Genomic DNA, 20,450 nt, shown 5'->3' with positions numbered 1-20,450 from the left:
AATTATTATACTCTTTTGTGATGTCCGTATGCCCCCTATTTTATTGCATTTTTTCTATATGTATACTTAATGTACAATTCAAAAAGAAAATTGTGTTTCATTTTAGATGGACACATGAATGAACTTGTACAACCTTTTTAACATGTTTGTTTGTATCTTATTTGTACCTTTTTATTTTAATACAAAGATTATCTGGTAAAACAGTTAGATTTCTATGCACTTTTGTGATTTTAGACATTGCTGTGGGAACAGGACTTTTATTTTGGAGTGACGACATGACGTCATAAGACTGCGCCGAACTCCTACATTTGCTGTGATTCTGCTGAATAAAGGTTTGTTTTAAGAATTTGATCTGTCTAAATCTATAGAAACAGTTCAATGAATTATATATTTGTTTTTTTAACAAGCGATGTGAAATGAGTTAATTTACTATTTAATGTATTTATCTAACTGTAATGGAGGATATTTGTGTGAGTAAAACTCATCCACTGATGAGAAACAGTAAGTTAAACCTTGCGTCTTATTTCTCTCTATATATATCATAAATCAGTTTATCCTGAACACTACACGAGTTCAGTCTCTAGCGAGTAATGATGGAGAAACCGAACTTTTCAACTCCGAGTCAATTGAATCAAACACTTTGAGAAATGATTCAGTGAATCACGACGCGTGCTACTCAAACAGTGAACATAAACGAGAACAAACACTAACAAACTAATCATGTTTTCTTCAAAGAGTAATCATTTAAATATTATCTATAATTCATTAAAATACCAAGTGTAGATCATACATGCCTACATATAAAGTGTTGTTTATCATAGTGTTAGCTTTCAGTGTTTTTGTTTAAACCATTAACTCTGTTAATTCTCTTCTTAAAGATGGCGTTCATTAAAGAGGAAGAGAGTGAAGACATAAAGATGGAGTTTATTAAAGATGAGACCGAAGACATGAAGATTGAAGAAACATTCAGTGTGAAACATGAAGATATTGAGGAACAAACAGGTTGGTTTTATCCGCATCTGAAAAATGCGCAATCAGACGTGACGTCACTGAAGGGAACAAGATCAATATAAACTATAGGAAAACAATGGATCGCAATAACAGTTCGGACGCTGAGGAAATTGTAAATGCTTATTTATACTCGTATAACTAATCACAGCCATACAATTAGCCTGCTATGGGGTCAAGAGAGCAGGGACAGGCCAGAATTAGACAGAATAACGGTCAAAAGAGACAAATTGAGCTGTTGTGTGAGGAGAAGCAGTGGAGAACAGGACAGAGACCGGTGTTAGCTTATCGATATAACGTTAGGTAACGACATGTGCTCAGATCACAATATTGTACAGATTATTATCATGAATCAGGCAATAGCAAAGCTATTGGTCATCTAGGAGTAGGCCTAATTGATTACTAATAACAGAAACGAATAAACTTTGATCAAGCGTATGTCACGCGCGTTAATATCCATCCACACTAACGTTACGTGATATAGCCGTTTCTCATCACGACTGATTTGGTAGTTAGCAAATGTAATAATCAAACACAAAACTTAAAATGTGCACCGTAAGTCTTCATCGAACATTTTTAAACCCTGCAGTACCTTTTTATATGGTGTTTTGTACAAGGTTATATATTCATCTCGAAAAAAATGTTAAACCAATATGCACTTTAAACTCAATATCTTCTGAATAGAGAACAATGGAAAAGTAAAGAAGTTTCTCTGTTCATGCTCAAAAGTGCTGTACTATCATTTTAACATACTATAGCATGGCAGTAATTGAACATTAAAGTAAAAGTTCACCCAAAAATGAAAATTATCCCATGATTAACTCACCCTCAAGCCTTCTTAGGTGTATGATATTCTTATTTCAGACGAATACAATAAGAGGAATTTGATTTGTGGCTTCTTGCTTGAAGCTTGCTCTCTGGTTGACCACTGCCGTGTGTGTATTATGTGTCCTGTAGCAAAGTGCGGCAAAAACTCCATGACGTTAAAGGGATAGATGTGAATTTGTTTCTTCAGTCGAATGCAAATTATGGTTTTTAACTGCAACCGCTGCAGTCTGTCAGTCAAATAATAGCAGTGGATGGGAACTTCTACTGTAACAGTAAATAAAACTTGCTTAGACAAATCCAAATTAAACCCTGCGGCTCGTGACGACACATTAATGTCCTAAGACACGAAATGATCGATTTGTGAGAGAAACCGAACAGTATTTATATCATTTTTTACCATTTTTCTGTTCATGCTCAAAAGTGCTGTACTATAATTTTAACATACTTTAACATAGCAGTAATTAAACAATTAAGTAAAAGTTCACCCAAAAATGAAAATTATCCCATGATTAACTCATCCTCAAGCCTTCTTAGGTGTATATGACATTCTTCTTTCAGACGAATACAATTATTGACCTTATTCTGAATAAGACAATATTATGATTAAGGTGTTTACATGAGTTGCTTTTAGAATATTCCTTTCATGTTCCCGTTTTACATGTTATAGAACATAGATCGATTAACATCACATGTTCTCTACAGAATTTCACATATCACCGCACGGTTCATCTTCACTATGGGACCATATACAGTTTTGGGTGTTTCATTTTTAATTTTACGAAAATGGATACAGAGCCCCGCATATGAATGCAAGAAAAAATAAATAAATTGTACACATAATTTACTAATTCATTCACTTGATCATGTGCATGATTTATAAATCGAGGGAACAAATTAGTAAACCATAAGCACAATTTAGTAAATGGAGGGAATGAATTAGTGAATCTTTCGCACGATTTAGCCTACAATTTATTTTCCCTCTCATGTGTGGGGCTCTGTAAATAGACGATGGTGGATACAAATTCTCCAGGAACAGGCCTCCTATGCACTTTAATTTGGCAACATTTCATTCATGCCACCTTTACAAACTCTGAGGTACTAGATGAGAGATGAGGTGAGAGGAATTTGATTTGTGGCTTCTTGCTTGAAGCTTGCTCTCTGGTTGACCACTGCCTTGTGTGTATTATGTGTCCTGTAGCAAAGTGCGGCAAAAACTCCCACATGACGTTAAAGGGATAGTTCACCCAAAAATGAAAATTTGATGTTTATCTGCTTACCCCCAGTGCATCCAAGATGTATGTGAATTTGTTTCTTCAGTCGAACACAAATTATGGATTTTAACTGCAACCGCTGCAGTCTGTCAGTCAAATAATAGCAGTGGATGGGAACTTCTACTGTAACAGTAAATAAAACTTGCTTAGACAAATCCAAATTAAACCCTGCGGCTCGTGACGACACATTAATGTCCTAAGACACGAAACGATCAGTTTGTGAGAGAAACCGAACAGTATTTATATCATTTTTTACCATTTTTCTGTTCATGCTCAAAAGTTCCTCCCTGTGGAAAGTATTAACAGGATTTAAAAAATGAAATAACCAACATGGGAAAATTACATTCAGAATTTTGGTTTTGATTACTTTTTACGGTAAATCGTCCAGCCCTACATGAGTGCCGCGTTTTTAAGATGGCGTGTCAAGTTAAAAGAATTTCAACTTTTACATGCAGCGCCACTCATCAATGTCAGTTCCAAAACAGTGGACCAATCAGAAGAACTGGATCAGTTCGCTGCTCTCAAGCAGCTCTGTTCTACATGCCTTTTCCTTCTGCAGCTGCAGTTGGAAAATAAAAGAGCATAATCTCTAATGAGCATGATGATTATGATGATGATTATTGTTTATTTCGAGCAATAGTAACATAACAAAGCAATAGAAGCATTTGATTATACAAGGTAAGTTCACCTTACATAAACAACATAATCAATTGCTCGAAACAGAGTGGGAAGAAGTCAAACTTATTTAAACCCACCCCGGTCTGTTACAAATTAATAGAAATACAAAAACAAAAGTAGATGCTTCCTTAATTATTAATGTTATCATATCTCTCATGTAGGGCTGGGCGATATATCGCATGAGATTGTCACGCGCATTTCGTCTGTAAAGCCGGTTCCCTGATTGCCGCTAAATCGCCATCACCTGCTTTCAAATGAAGCGGCATTTAATAGACAGAGCCGTAGTTCACTGATAAGCCACGCAATATCGCGTTCAATATCGATATGAATCACCGTCGATATTGAACGCGATATTGCGTGACTTATCAGTGAACTACGGCTCTGTCTATTAAATGGCACTTCATTTGAAAGCAGGTGATGGAGATTTAGCGGCAATCAGGGAACCGGCTTTACTGACGAAATGCGCGTGACAAAAGCATTCGATATATCGCACAGCCCTACTCTCATGTATTTATACACATATGGAGAAGAAAAACAAAAACAAAAAAAACATATCTCAATACACTCATATATTACCACAGGTAACAATTATAGTAATACCAACAATGGTAACCACAATACCAACAAGGTAAGACACACAGCCAATAAATACATTAACAGACAATTAAGCCCCGCCGTCCTTGTACTGTGAAAAAACCTTCTGTTTATATAGAGTTTTAAACTGACGAATGCTTTGACATTGTTTGTATTCGAGCCCCAGACCATTCCATAATTTAACCCCACATACAGACACACAAAAACTCCTCCTGGTAGTTCTGACCATTGGTATTAAAAAGTTCCCATAGCCCCTCGTACTGTACAGCCGCTGTCTATGCGTGAATAACTTTTGTATGTTAACAGGTAATAGATTATGAAATGCTTTAAATAAAAATTGTGCGGTGTTAAATTTCCCAAGATCCTGTATTTTTAATAACTTTGTTTTGAGAAAAAGTGGATTTGTGTGTTCAATATATTCAGCTTTGTGCACTGTACGTATAGCCCTTTTTTGTAAAATAAAGAGTGACTGTATTGAATTATTATAATTGTTCCCACATATTTCAACACAGTAGCTTAAGTATGGTAAGATCAGGGAACAATACAGGGTATGGAGTGCAGTATAATCAAGAACATATTTAGCTTTATTTATTATTGCAAGGCATTTGGAGACTTTGTTTTTTATGTGTCTGATGTGAGTTTTCTATTGTGACACCTAAAAATTTTATTTCAGACATGTTCAATTTGTATCCCATCTATCTCAATGGGCTTTTTCGAGTTATTTTTATAATTACCATTTTTTAATATTCCTTAGTTCAGTATTTACAACATTAACAAGCTTATCATAACAGTCATCACAATAGAAAATATTAGTATCATCTGCAAACAAAACACACTTAAGTAATTGTGAAACATTAAATATATCATTGATGTACAAGTTGAATAATTTTGGGCCCAATACCGACCCCTGAGGAACACCACAAGAAATTGCACAACAGTTAGATGAGAACTCACCCATCTGCACATACTGTATTCTGTCACTTAAATGGCTTTTTACCCATTTTCCAGCCACCCCACCTATCCCATACCTTTCTAACTTCTTGAGTAGTATAGTGTGATTAATAGTGTCAAAGGCGTTTTTCAGAACAATGAATATTCCAATAGTAATTTTTTTTATTATCCAGTGCATTTGATATTTCCTCTATTGCATCAATTATAGCCATTGATGAAGATCGTTTGCTTCTGAATCCATATTGACTTTCGTTAATCAGTTTATAATTTTCAACAAATTTTTCTAATCGAACATTAAAATTTTTTTCAAGAATTTTTGAAAATTGAGGAAGCTGTGAAATCGGTCTGTAATTAGTAAAGTTATGTTTATTTCCATTTTTAAATATTGGTATAACTTTTGCAATTTTCATTTTCTTGGTAACACAGCCATTTTGAAGTGACAGATTACAGATGTGCGTTAGAGGTGCTTTAATATTATTTATAACTTTTTTTAATAGTGCCATATTGATGGAGTGACAGTCCATAGAATATTTATTTTCAGACTTTTGAACAATATCCATTACTTCTTTCTCACTAACTGGTGAAAGAAAGATAGAATTAGGATTTTTTTTCAGTTTTTCCAATATTATGCTCTATATGTTCATCTGGGATTCTTTCTGCCAAATCAGGACCAATATTTATAAAAATGTATTGAAGCTATTAACTACTTTATCCATATTTTGATACTCATCATTTGAATCAACAAAATATTCTGGGTATGTTTTTTGTTTTAAACCTTTTTTGAGAATGCCATTTAATAAATCCCATGTTCCTTTTATATTGGTTTTATTCTCAGTTAATAATTTCTTATAATATAATATTTTGGCTAATCTTATTACATCAGTTAATTTGTTTATGTACAATTTATATCTAATCTCAGCTTCTTTAGTTTTCAATTTAATGAACGATTTATAAAGATTATTTTTCTTTTTACATGAATTTTGTACACCTTTAGTCATCCAGGGACATTTTGAATATTTCTTCTGTTTGCTATAAACTGAAATGGGGCAGTGCTTATCATATAATGATGTGAATATTTCTAAAAAGTTATTGTAAGCTCTGTCTGTATCGATTGCTCCATAAATGGAGCTCCAGTTTTGCACTCCCAGGTCATCATTAAATGCATTAATTGCTTCTTGAGTTTGTAATCTTTTGCAAGTCACATTACAGATTTCACTAGTTTTAGAAACATTACAGTCATATATGGAAAAAACAGGTAAGTGGTCTGTAATATCACAAAGAAGCAGCCCGTTTATGTTATTTGTCAAATTATTTGTAAAAATTTTATTAATTAAGGTTGCACTGTGTGATGTGATTCTACTAGGTTTTGTAATTGTTGGGAATAAAGATATAGAGTACATTCTTTCAATGAATTCATCAGTCAATTTATGTTTGTTTGGATTTAAAAGGTCAATATTAAAGTCCCCACAGATGAATATAGGTTTATTGTTAACAGCTGAAAACAGTTTCTCCAACTCTTCATTGAAAATATCAACACTTGATCCAGGTGATCTATAAACACAACTCATAATAATGTTTTTTTCTTTCCATTATTGATCTCTATTGTTAAGCATTCCATTACATTATCAAATGCTGTTGACATATTGATCAGAACAGAATGTTTTATAGTTTTGTGCACATAGAGCGCAACCCTGCCTCCTATTTTATTTTGTCTGTTTACGTAATGGAGATCATAATCATCTATTTCAAAGTCGATTCCTTTCTCTTGATTGAACCAGGTTTCAGATATAGCTATAACACTGAAAGGATAAACGAAATTTTTTGCATTGAAATTCTTATACATACTTCTGCTGTTAAAATGGGTAATAGACAATTTGTCCTTGGTAATGCAATTATTGCTATACTGTTCATTTGTATAGTAATTGCACTTATTATTTATGTACGAAAGAAAATTGTTGTCGGGATCAATATCAGTCTCTACATCATGCATATTGTACTCGTGTTCAATTGCATCTAAGTCCAGTTGTTGGAGATCTGTCTCTGTATAATTTTCCTTTTGGCTAACTGTATGTAGCTCAGTGTTAATTCTAATAGTATAAGTCAGATGTTACCTTATTTGTTTCCAGATGGCTGATGTACATTATGATTACTGATACTTGTCCAACTCCTATATTCCTTACTGTGAGAATTTTCGCCTCCTCAGGAGACCCATTTAACTTGATGAAGATTTTGCAATTTGTTACCCATGTATGTTGGATTTTTCGTTGTTTCTTGAGGTATCTTGCTTTCCTTGCTATTTCAGCATTCTTTTTTATTAAATGTTCATTTATATATATATATATATTCGTCCCTTTGAGTTTGCGGCCTTGTTTTAGCAATGCCGTCTTGTTTTCCCTGTTAACAAATCTCAGAATAACTGCTGATCTGTCGTTATTGATCCTTTTGGGTAAAGGGTGGCATGCTTCAATGCAATCCAGGTCCAGCTCTACTCCTTTGCTCTGCAGAAAGGCTGCCACTTGTTGCTCCACTGAGCGTACCTCCTCCTCCCCTGGGTCATTAACGTTGACCGCAGATACCGCGCGTGCGTACGAGCGTGGTTTGATGGGAATATCGGTGATGAGCAAATCATTCACCCGGGAGTACTGCTCCAGATCGTCCACCCTCCGTTCATGCTCCGCCATCCGTTTATCCTTTTCAATGTTTTGAAGGAGCAGCTGCTAACCTCCTCCAATAACTCAACAAGCCGATTCTGCTGCGTCTTCACAGTAGTCATCCAGCATTCTAGTTTTTAATCCAACATTCCTCTCGCGCTAGTTACTCACGCTTGCTACAACCAGTAACCGGAAGCTGACAGGACAGGCAGACAGGCTACAACCAGTAACCGGAAACTCGAGCAGATCTCTCGCGCCGTTGTATCAACGTCCCTTTGCACATGGACGACGGACACAGTGAGTGCATGCAATGTCTGGGCAAGTCCCACACAGAAGCCACGCTCATTGAAATGACCTGCTCTTATTGCAAGAGCATGAGTGTAGCCTCCTTGTGCTCGCGGACAGCGTTCTTTTCAGAATGCGACTCTGTCCCTCACGCCCTCACATTTTTCATCCTCCCAGGAGACCTCTCAAACCCATCCTCGACCTCAGATATTAAAATCAGGCCCTGATGGCCATGCAGTTTGAAAAAGGCTTCAGTAATCAGAGAAAAAGAAGTTTCCCCCTGTAGCATCTTGTTTTAGAAAGACAAATAATGCAGTTCTCATTCCATATCTAAGGGAACCGAGGTTACATTAGTAACCTAGTACTTTCATTATGTAGTTACTCTGGTTTTACTTCAAAAACCATAGTAAAACAATGGTTATTTTGTAGTTACTATGGTTTTACTACAAAAACATCTCAGTTATGTATATAACCTTAGTTCCCTAAATAGGGAACGAGACGCTGCGTAAATCGCTATGGGAACGCCTCTGCGTGATGTCGTCGTGAAGCACGTATGCAATCTGTCCAATCAGGAGACGGAACGTCATAGGCGGGTGACGTCACTGACCAGGAACCATAAAGCCAGCCCAAAAACACTGTCATTCAGCTTCTCAAGTCTGAAGCAAGTCGCTCTTGGGCATGCAGGGAGTATGGCAAGGTTACACAGTGTCTCGTTCCCTATTCAGGATGTCTGCTCCCACATTCAGGTACCCCGGGATGTAAACTGCTGTGAGGGATAGCAGTTTCCCTTGGGACCACAGAAGAATCTGATTCGCCAGTTTGTAAAGCGGGCGTGATCTCAGACCCTCCTGGTGATTTATATACGAGACTACTGATGTGTTGTCTGTTCTGACTAACACATGTTTGAGATACTTCCTCCCAGACCTCAGAGACAAAGTTAGAAATACCACCATCATTTCTAGACAATTTATGTGCCAAGTGAGATGATGGTCCTGCCACAGACCCCGTGTCGAGCGACCACTCATGATCACCCCCCAACCCATGAGGGATGCATCTGTCGTTAGCGTGACGCGGCGACTGACAGCCCCCAGCACAGGTCCCTGGGATAGAAACCAAGGTTGCTTCCATATGTCTAGTGCACGTAAGCATCGCCGCGTGACTCTGATCGTACTAAACGGATTCCCCTCGAGGAGAACCCCTTGGTTTTGAGCCACCACTGCTATGATCTAATGCACAACAGGCTGTAAGGTATAACGTTGGACGCTGCTGACATCAGACCTAACAGTCTCTGGAACTGTTTTACACTGAGTGACTGGCCTTGCCTTATGTCCGAGACAGTATTGAGGATTGATGATATTCGAGCCGGAGATAAACTGACTTTCACCGAATAAACCGAATCCCATACCACGCCAAGATAAGTGGTTCTCTGTGCAGGAGAAAGCACACTTTACTTTGCGTTTAGTCTCAACCCCAACTTTTCCATATGAGTTAGAACAACACCTCGATGTTGAACCGCCATCTGCTCTGATTGAGCGAGAATCAACCAATCGTCTATGTAGTTGAGAATGTGGATGCCCTGAATGCGCAAGGGCGTCAGCGCCGCATCTACACACTTGGTAAAAGTTTGGGGTGACAAGGCTAGGCCGAAGGGGAGAACCGGGGGAGAACATTTTACCTCGATTACGATTAATGAACGATTTTTTTTTATTTTTTTTGCCCTCATAGTTCACTGACAAGGTTTGTACTGTAAATAGCCTATGATTGACTATTAAGGTGGGATTTTTTTTTTTCCTGTTGAAAGAGTGATCTGACATCATAGCTCACTATCAGCAGTTATTTTATCTATGGTTTGTAACATTTCTTACAGGTTTCTGCTCATTGTAAATCAGATAAAGATAAATTACCACAGTACCAGTAGTGATTGCGTGTGTGAATTAGTCATACCGTCTCTCTATTAATTGTGAAGCTGTGGGTTGTAAATAGTTCCTTCAAAAGTAGAAAAAAAATAGATGCTATAACTTTTGAGTTTCTAAGCTATTTTAGTGATAAATCACAGGACAGCGCTGACAAGTTTTTGCGTTCCTCTGTGTGTGCGCGATCTTCACTTTTTGCGCAGCTGTTTGTGTGAGTGTTCGTGCCACATGCAGCTGCGTGAGCGCGGCATAGATATATGTATATATCTATGCAAGCGCGGTAGCTCGATATAATAATACACATCCGATCGTCTAATCGCTTGAATGTCCAAACCATAAAACAAATACATCTGACAAAGTTTAGTCAAGACGCAAGGCTCACCGCTTGCGCGCCATCACTATGTGTTGAACCGGCGTTCACCTCCGTGTTTTGCTTTTATGCCACTGACTGGACTGGGCGGAGTCACGTGGCTACACACGCAGTTATGTTTTTAAGGGGGAAGTATTAACAGGATTAAAAAACGAAATAACCGTCACAGGAAAATTACGTCGGTTAGAGGTTCTGAATTTCGGTTTCGATTACTTTTCGATTAATCGTCCAGCCCTACTTGCTACTGTTCGATTCAATTGTCGTAGATCTAAAATCGGATGTAATCCTCCATCTTTCTTTGGCACAATGAAGTAACGGCTGTAAAAGCCTGACTCCCTGCTGGGAGGAGGGACCCTCTCTATAGCCTCCTTTCGCAAGAGCGTCTGAACCTCTTGTGCCAGCACCAGAGCCTGCTCGGGGTCTACCACTGTGGCTAGAACCCCGTTGAATCGGGGTGGGCATGTTCTGAACTGAATCGCATACCCCTTTTCTATAGTTCGCAGGACCCACTGAGATACTTTTGACAGATTTTTCCACTCTGACAAAAAATCTACTAAGGGCACCGTATGATGAGGTGAACACTGTTTGTCTCCGGAGGGGACCACCCTCAGGATCCTGACCGCCCCTCTGACGTCAGGATCTCTTAGACGAAGCCCTCTTGGCAGGAATGACGGCCCTCAGATCCCAACTCCTCGGAGGGGGAGCACGGGTAGCAACACTCTGCTTCAGGTGTTGTCTGTATTGCGGGGAGCTCGTACTCGGCTTCTGCAGCTTTGCCCGGCAGCCAAAGGGATTTGGCCGCGTGCGGAGAGAGATGGCCCGCAAGTGTCTCTTCCGCTCTTGGCATCGCCCCATACCTGTGTCTCCTCATTCCAGCCACATTGCTGTAAATGGAGGTCTGAGGTGTGTAGACACGGGTAGATACCGGCTTCTTCCACGACCTCGACACCTCAGTGTGGAGGTCGGGAAAAATGGTAGCGCCCGACGTGGAGGCTGAGCAGACCTGGATGGCAAGAAGCGTTCGTCAAGCTTGCTTCTCACCGTCTGCTCTTGCTTTTCGGCCGGCCAATCGATGCTCAACTTGGCCACAGCACGAGAAAGCACCTCCATGAGCTCCTCGCTCGCGGGAGACTGAAGTGACGAATCCTCAGACTCTCCCGTGGCCACGCTAACAACATCCAGCTCCTCAGAACTAGACGCCATTAACGTGACCATATCCCCCGGAGCGGAAGAAACCGCAAAGCGTGCTTCCGGCCTCCGGATGGATACACTGCCAGATGCACCAGTTGAAGGCAGAGATAAGGCATGGCCCATCTCTAACCCCTCTGATACATCCATCTGCGAACCCCAAGACATAAGGCGCCGCCCTGCCTCGACAGAAGCAGGACCCGAGCCCTGGGGAACACGAACCGAGCCACTCTCCTTGAAGAGAGCTTGGCGGGAGCGCAGCATTCTCAGCGGCAGCTGATCACAATGCACACAAGCAGCCCCCTTTGAGAGCTGCGTGGGCATGGTGCACTCCCATGCAAACAACACACATTTCAAGCGAGTCCCCATCCGGGATAAAACGCGGACAAGGGTGCACGCACTTCCTGTATAGCTGCTCGCTCGCCATGGTAATACTTTTCAAAGTAGACAGACAAAGGTAAATAAGACAGACAGATCAGACGGAGTGCTTGCTGAAGACACAGAAGCTGAATGACAGTGTTTTCGGGCTGGCTTTATGGTTCCTGGTCAGTGACGTCACGTGCCTATGACGTTCTGTCTCCTGATTGGACAGATTGCATATGTGCTTCATGACGACATCACCCAGAGGCGTTCCTATAGCAATTTATGCAGCACAAGTGCCCTTGAAAGGGAACTATATTTAAACTATGGTTATTGTAGTAAAACCATAGTTTTACTATAAAATCATGGTTACTACAAAAATCATGGTTGAGTTTCATAAGGGTGAGCGTTTGGATACTGATTGTTAGAAGGCAGCTGTCTGATTCTGTCTGAGTTGAAGAACAGGAATGGTATGTGTAACACTAGCATCACATTATTAGCGTTTGATAAGGTAGTCAAGCAAAAGGCTAATCATATTAATTCATATTAATTAATGACAAGGGCTGTGCCAAGTGTGTGAGCGCATAGGGGCTTGTGCAAAGTAACAGTTGACTTGAAATAAAGCCAATAAAGATAATTTTTTTGTCCTTCAAAATATTTTAAAACTATAAAATATACAAACCCAATTACAAAAAAGCTGGGACACTGAACAAATTGTGAATAAAAACAGAATGCAATGATGTGGAAGTTTCAAATTTCAACATTTTATTCAGAATACAACATAGATGACATCAAATGTTTAAACTGAGAAAATGTATCATTTTAAGGGAAAAATTTGTTGATTTTAAATTTCATGGCGGCATCACATCTCAAAAAAGTTGGGACAAGGCCATATTTACCACTGTGTGGCATCCCCTCTTCTTTTTATAACAGTCTGCAAACGTCTGAGGACTGAGGAGACAAGTTACTCAAGTTTAGGAATAGGAATGTTGTCCCATTCTTGTCTAATACAGGCTTCTAGTTGCTCAACTGTCTTAGGTCTTATTTGTCGCATCTTCCTCTTTATGATGCACCAAATGTTTTCTATGGGTGAAAGATCTGGACAGCAGGCTGGCCATTTCAGTACCCGGATCCTCCTCCTACGCAGCCATGATGTTGTAATTGATGCAGTATGTGGTCTGGCATTGTCATGTTGGAAAATGCAAGGTCTTCCCTGAAAGAGACTACATCTAGATGGGAGCATATGTTGTTCTAGAACTTGGATATACCTTTCAGCATTGATGGTGCCTTTCCAGATGTGTAAGCTGCCCATGCCACACGCACTCATGCAACCCCATACCATCAGAGATGCAGGCTTCTGAACTGAGCGCTGATAACAACTTGGGTTGTCCTTGTCCTCTTTAGTCCGGATGACATGGCGTCCCAGTTTTCCAAAAAGAACTTCAAATTTTGATTCGTCTGACCACAGAACAGTTTTCCACTTTGCCACAGTCCATTTTAAATGAGCCTTGGCCCAGAAAAAAACGCCTGCGCTTCTGGATCATGTTTAGATATGGCTTCTTTTTTGACCTATAGAGTTTTAGCCGGCACAGGCGAATGGTACGGTGGATTGTGTTCACGACAATGTTTTCTGGAAGTATTCCTGAGCCCATGTTGTGATTTCCATTACAGTAGCATTCCTGTATGTGATGCAGTGCTGTCTAAGGGCCCGAAGATCACGGGATATGGTTTTCTGGCCTTGACCCTTACGCACAGAGATTGTTCCTGAATCTTTGGATGATATTATGCCCTATTATAACTTCAAACTCTGCTATTTTTCTCTGATTGGTGATCCTCTGCCCATTTTGACTTCTGAGAGACACTGCCACTCTGAGAGGCTCTTTTTATACCCAATCATGTTGCCAATTGACCTAATAAGTTGCAAATTGGTCCTCCAGATGTTCCTTATATGTATACATTTAACTTTTCCGGCCTCTTACTGCTACCTGTCCCAAATTTTTTGGAATGTGTAGCTTTAAATAAATCCAAAATGAGCCAATATTTGGCATGTCATTTCAAAATGTCTCACCTTCAACATTTGATATGTTATCTATATTCTATTGTGAATAAAATATAAGTTTGAGATTTGTAAATTATTGCATTCCTTTTTTATTCACAATTTGTACACTGTCAATGTGTTTCTATCATCAAACACTCAGAATAAAGTGAGATGATCTGCTAATGGTCTGAATGTCTTGTTGAATGAGTGTTGATAGTCTGAGGATCATCAATATTAACAGAGAAACTGCTGAAAACACTCTTTATTTCATGTCAATAGTTCCTGTTTTCACCTCATTTATTATGCTGATGTCTTCAGATCTGCTGTAAATTGACACTTAAAGCTCATTTCATTTTCAACAGACTGAGGGGATTTGTGGACCTCTAACATAAACAATTATTTTTGTTTTTGTACTTTCAACTGTTTTCTTACAGTTCTTTAAAATGTTGACAGATATCCAGAAACGTAGTAATGGAGAAACAGAATGAAGTTCTGAATTAGCATCAGTTAATTTACGATAGACCAATTTAATTCTTAATGTGCTTAGTTTATGGGTGAAATACAAAAAGTGGATAATATAGCATAAAAAAATAATTAATTGAAAAAGAATCTGTTACACTAAATGTTGATGTTACATTAAAACTTTTTGTTTTCCAAAAAGTAATTTAAAACATAAAATTCTTCTTCACATTTAGAGAAACAGTTAAACTATGAAATGATACATAATGTTAATTTTTAAAGGTACCATTGAACGTTTTTTTACAAGATGTAATATAAGTCTAAGGTGTCCCCTGAATGTGTCTGTGAAGTTTCAGTTCAAAATACCCCATAGATTTTTTTTAATTAATTTTTTAACTGCCTATTTTGGGGCATCATTAACTATGCACCTATTCATGCTGCGGGCCCTTGGAGCTCACGCTTGCCTTAAACAGCATAAACAAAGTTCACGCAGCTAATATAACCCTCAAAGTGGATCTTTACAAAGTGTTCGTCATGCAACATGTCTAATCGCATAAGTATAGTATTTATTTGGAAGTTTACATTTGTTTCTGAATGAGTTTGAGGCTGTGCTCCGTGGCTAAAGCTAACGTTACACACTGTTGGAGAGATTTATAAAGAATGAAGTTGTGTTTATACATTATACAGGCTGCAAGTGTTTAAAAATGAAAATAACGACAGTCTTGTCTCCGTGAATACAGTAAGAAACTATGGTAACTTTAACCACATTTAACAGTACATTAGCAAAATGCTAACAAAACATTTAGAAAGACAATTCACAAATATCACTAAAAATATATCATGGATTATGTCAGTTATTATTGCTCCATCTGCCATTTTCCGCTATTGTTCTTGCTTGCTTACCTAGTCTGATGATTCAGCTGTTGAGATTCGCCTGTTCTTCTGAGGTCTTTTAAACAAATGAGATTTACATAAGAAGGAGGAAACAATGGAGTTTGAGACTCACTGTATGTCATTTCCATGTACTAAACTATTATTCAACTGTCAAGGTAAATTCGATTTTCAGTTCTATGGCACCTTTAAGTGAGATTATTGTAATGGTAATTAATCAATGTTATTGGTATTTAAAATTGTAATGGTGCCCATTAGCTGTGCACCTTTTAATACTCAGTTTGAGAAACCTTCATATTGATTGTCAACATCAGATCAAACTAAATATTTTACATTTGTTTCATATCTGGTTCTCAATTTGCAGGAGTGTTTCCAGAATTTAGCCATTTTCAATGTAGTTTTAAACACTGTTATTTTAGGAATAAACTGTAAACACCAAAATTTATGAAGTAAATGAACTTTCCAGAATGCCTGACAGGGTTGTGAGTGTAACTTGAGCAAAATCTTTTCTTACAGTAACTTTGGTAACAGAGTTGATGAATGCTGTCATTAATTTTTATAAAAACTGAGACTTTCTAGAAAGAGCCCAGATGATGTCACTTCCTGGGTCTCATAGTTTTAAGAAATCCCTGTTTTGAAAGGAGGAAAATCATGTCAGAAGTAACAGGGTTGAGTGAATCGTGTAGGACACTGATAATAACACATTTAAAGATGCAGTCAGTCTAGACTTTGAGCATGAGAACTTTCTACAGACAAGTCTGTAGAACTTGATGACGTGATATTTTTAAAAATATAAATAACAAAAATGCTCTAATGTTTTAAATATAAAAAATATCTAAGACTTGATTTTCCTGCTAAAACAAAAGCTGAGATCAAACACTTTGCAATAAAACAAGAAAGCACCACTTGGATAGAAAGAGAAAGAGCACAGGACACACCTTGACCAAACTTTTTTCCTTGTTTATCTGTGCGAGTCTGAATATAGGCTTTTAGTTTAAAAGCATGCACATTTGGAGAAATATTGGATTCTCATATGTTTATGTCAATTTTCTATACAGAGGAGTTATATTTATTTAATATTCATTGTCATCACTATGAGCACTGGTGTTTGCAATTCATACTGCAGCCGGAGGGCGCTCTCTGTGCATTTTTAGTCCACAGATTCATCTAAAAGAAGAAGAGGCTATTCCATGAATGGAGTTTTTAATTCATACTGCAGCCGGAGGGCGCTAAAGAAACAAAAAGTATTTTAAGTCTGTTTTGCTGCAATGTGAAAAACCGGCAAAACGCGCCGGCGCGTTTTCAGACCTCAGAGAGTTAAATGACTTTTTTTTCTCTCATTTCAGACCTGATAGAAGAAAGCTATGAGAGTGAAGAACTAAAGACATCTCTAAAGAAAAGAGCCAAGAAATCTTTCACCTGCACTCAGTGTGGAAAGAGTTTCTCAACCAAACAACATCTTAAGATTCACATGAGAGTTCATACAGGAGAGAAGCCATTCACATGTGAACAGTGCAGGAAGAGTTTCAGTCAATCATCAAGCCTTAAAGAACACATGAAAGTTCACACTGGAGAGAAACCACACACATGTGATCAGTGTGGAAAGAGTTTCTCAACCAAACAACATCTTAAGGTTCACATGAGAGTTCATACAGGAGAGAAGCCGTTCACATGTGATCAGTGTGGGAAGAGTTTCTCACGATCATCAAGCCTTAAAGAACACATGAAAATTCACACCGGAGAGAGATCGTTCACATGTGATCAATGTGGGAAGAGTTACACACAAAAAGGAAATCTTAAGGATCACATGAGAGTTCACACTGGAGAGAAGCCGTTCACATGTGATCAATGTGGGGAGAGTTTCAGTCAATCAACAAACCTTAAAAAACACAGGAGGATCCACACTGGAGAGAAGCTACACACATGTGATCAATGTGACAAAACATTTCTAGAGTCATCAACCCTGAAGAGACACCTGACAGTTCATACAAAAGAGAAGCCACATTCATGTTCTGTGTGTGGAAAGAGTTTTTCACAGCTGCAATATTTAAAAGAACATGAGAAAATACACACTGGTGTGAGAGAGTACATGTGCTTTGAGTGTGAGAAGACTTTTATTACAGCAAACCAATTAAAACTGCACCAGAGAATTCACACTGGAGAAAAACCATACAAGTGTTCACAATGTGACAAGAGATTCAGTGATTCATCATCTCTGAAAAAACACGAGAGGATCCACAGCAGAGAGAAGCCGTACACGTGTGATCAGTGTGGAAAGAGTTTCACTATTAAAAGTAACCTGAAGATACACATGAGAATTCACACTGGAGAGAAACCTTACAAGTGTTCACACTGTGACAACAGATTCAGTCAGTCATCAAATCTGAAAACACATGAGAGGATCCACACTGGAGAAACATCTTACAAGTGTTCATACTGTGACAAGAGATTCAGTCGTTCATCATCTCTGAAATCACATGAGAGGGTCCACACTGGAGAGAAGCTGCACACGTGTGATCAGTGTGGAAAGAGTTTCACTATTAAAAGACACCTGAAGATACACGTGAGAATTCACACTGGAGAAAAACCTTACAAGTGTTCACACTGTGACAACAGATTCAGTCAGTCATCATCTCTGAAAACACATGAGAGGATCCACACTGGAGAAAAACCTTACAAGTGTTCACACTGTGACAACAGATTCAGTCAGTCATCATCTCTGAAAACACATGAGAAGATCCACACTGGAGAAAAACCTTACAAGTGTTCACACTGTGACAACAGATTCAGTCAGTCATCATCTCTAAAAACACATGAGAAGATCCACACTGGAGAAAAACCTTACAAGTGTTCACACTGTGACAAGAGATTCAATCAGTTAGCAAATCTGAAACAACACAAGAAGATCTACACTGGAGAGAAGCTGCACACGTGTGATCAGTGTGGAAAACGTTTCACTATTAAAAATCACCTGAAGATACACATGAGAATTCACACTGGAGAAAAACCTTACAAGTGTTCACACTGTGACAAGAGATTCAGTCAGTCTTCATCTCTAAAAACACATGAGAGGATCCACTCTGGAGAGAAGCCACACACGTGTGATCAGTGTAAAAAGAGTTTCACTATTAAAAACCACCTGAAGATACACATGAAGATCCATGCAGTGGAGAAACCACATCACCACAGTCTGAAATCATAAGTAGTTCATCTTTGTGCTGAGAAACAACGTCTCTTCTAAGACACACACCAAATCTCTCCTCTCCACCTATAGTTGGCGCTGTTGCACTGTCTGCTGTTGAATTATCCAGGTTGTGGATAAGGAGAGACCCCTGATGTGATTGCGAAGCATTTAGGGTGTACAGTAGTACATAGTAAAGTGCTATATAAATGCCTCATTCATTCATTTATTCATAGTTATCCATTTCTCAATATGTGCTCTTGTCTGTGTTCTTGTGAAATGTCATCAGTCGCCGTCCAAGTACTGTTCCAGTTCAAAATTCACATCTAGCCAAGTACAGTTCAAATCTCTGGTTGTGTTCTTGATACACCCTTTTTATCACGAATACATAGAGAGGTGACTTGTGCGGACTTGAGACAGCCAGGTATCCCAGAATGCATTGCGTACTAACCAGCAAGTGTTAGTAGCAGAGGAGAAAACCCAAGTAATTCAAACATACTACTGTTATTATGTCATGATATGTAGTTTTAAGAGTTTTCAGGCAAGAGTGTACTGTTTTTTTTACAAATTTGTGGTTTATTGATAAAAGTAGAGCCTATTTGGAGTTGTGAGATCCAGATGATCACCTGGTGCTCAGCGCTCACGTACCCCGCTGAGAGCATCCTTACCTTGGCTACTCCTTCTGATGTTTGCCGTTGACTCTGATGTCTCTGTAGTGGTTGAACATAATATAATTCATCTTTTGTATATCTAACGGGTGATCTTTGGTCTCATAAATCTATAATTTGTTGAACTAAAAGTGAAATATCATAACTTTATATACTTAGGAGTTATAGTTCACTGTTGTAGCCTACCAGAGCGCTGACTTTGTATGTTTGACTGAATCATTTGCTTTATTTTTTATTTTATCTTCTTATACTTTTTGCTTATACTTTTGTAATAGCTATTTGGTAATTAATACTGATATCTAACAAAAAGAGTTAGGGTTGTTTTATATTTGCAGACTATATGCATATATTGCCTGAACCACATATGTTTAATATTTTTAAAATGTAAACAAATATAGGAAGAACTGTTGTTTTATAGTTTGTTTGGTTATAAATATACATGCAGTGAAGATTGTAACACTCTGCCTAAATAAGGCAGGCTACACAAATAAAGTTTGTTCTTTTCCCTCCTAAAACTGTTTGACTGAGTGAGGTTATAACAAATAACCACAAATACAAAGAATAAATGCCAACCCAGAGTGTATTATACAAGAAGAAACAGAAAAGCAATATAGACAAAAATGTGTGTGTGTATAGTTCGGCCTCACCGGTGAGGCATTTTGAATCTGGAAGCACATTGAGAAACAGCACTGTCCTGTGAAGAAGTCCAAAGCAAAAAATAACAAAAGTGAGTGGGCTCAATTAGCCACTTTCTCTCCCCGGTGTCATGTGACTCGTTAATGTTACAAGGTCTCAGGTGTGAATGGGGAGCAGGTTGGTGTTAAAATTTGGTGTTATCTCTCTCACTCTCTCATACTGGTCACTGGAAGTTCAACATAGTATCTCATGGCAAAGAACTCTCTGAGGATCTGAAAAAAACAACTGTTGCTCTACATAAAGATGGTGCAGGCTATAAGTTTGCCAAGACCCTGAAACTGAGCTGCAGCACGGTGGCCAAGCCCATACAACGGTTTAACAGGACAGGTTCCACTCACAACAGGCCTTGTCATGGTCGAACAAAGATCACACCCTTAATATAAAATGTGATGCTTCTCCACCCTTCACAATGAAACATTA

The 20,450-nt window shown here is 38.5% G+C and overlaps 1 protein-coding gene across 1 annotated transcript; it reads left to right on the top strand.

The window, feature by feature from the left end:
* Positions 1 to 289: 289 nt before the first annotated feature.
* LOC137016393 (zinc finger protein 845-like) lies at positions 290 to 19,833 on the top strand. Its single transcript, XM_067380778.1, has 3 exons — positions 290 to 332; positions 879 to 1,002; positions 16,832 to 19,833. Exons 2-3 carry the CDS (start codon positions 879 to 881, stop codon positions 18,685 to 18,687), a joined length of 1,980 nt encoding a protein of 659 aa, XP_067236879.1. The 5' UTR covers positions 290 to 332; the 3' UTR covers positions 18,688 to 19,833.
* The last annotated feature ends 617 nt before the right edge of the window (positions 19,834 to 20,450 follow it).

Source organism: Chanodichthys erythropterus, unplaced genomic scaffold (genome assembly GCF_024489055.1).
Source record: "Chanodichthys erythropterus isolate Z2021 unplaced genomic scaffold, ASM2448905v1 ctg000870_np12, whole genome shotgun sequence".
NCBI classification, from domain to species: Eukaryota; Metazoa; Chordata; class Actinopteri; order Cypriniformes; family Xenocyprididae; genus Chanodichthys; species Chanodichthys erythropterus.
This window is presented reverse-complemented; position numbering and strand designations above follow the sequence as displayed.

Excerpts from the sequence above, each read along its gene's own strand:
- LOC137016393 (XM_067380778.1), top strand. The coding sequence starts at position 879 with ATGGCGTTCATTAAAGAGGAAGAGAGTGAAGACATAAAGATGGAGTTT. Across the intron at positions 1,003-16,831 it reads AGATATTGAGGAACAAACAG|ACCTGATAGAAGAAAGCTAT; the intron begins GTTGGTTTTATC and ends CTCTCATTTCAG.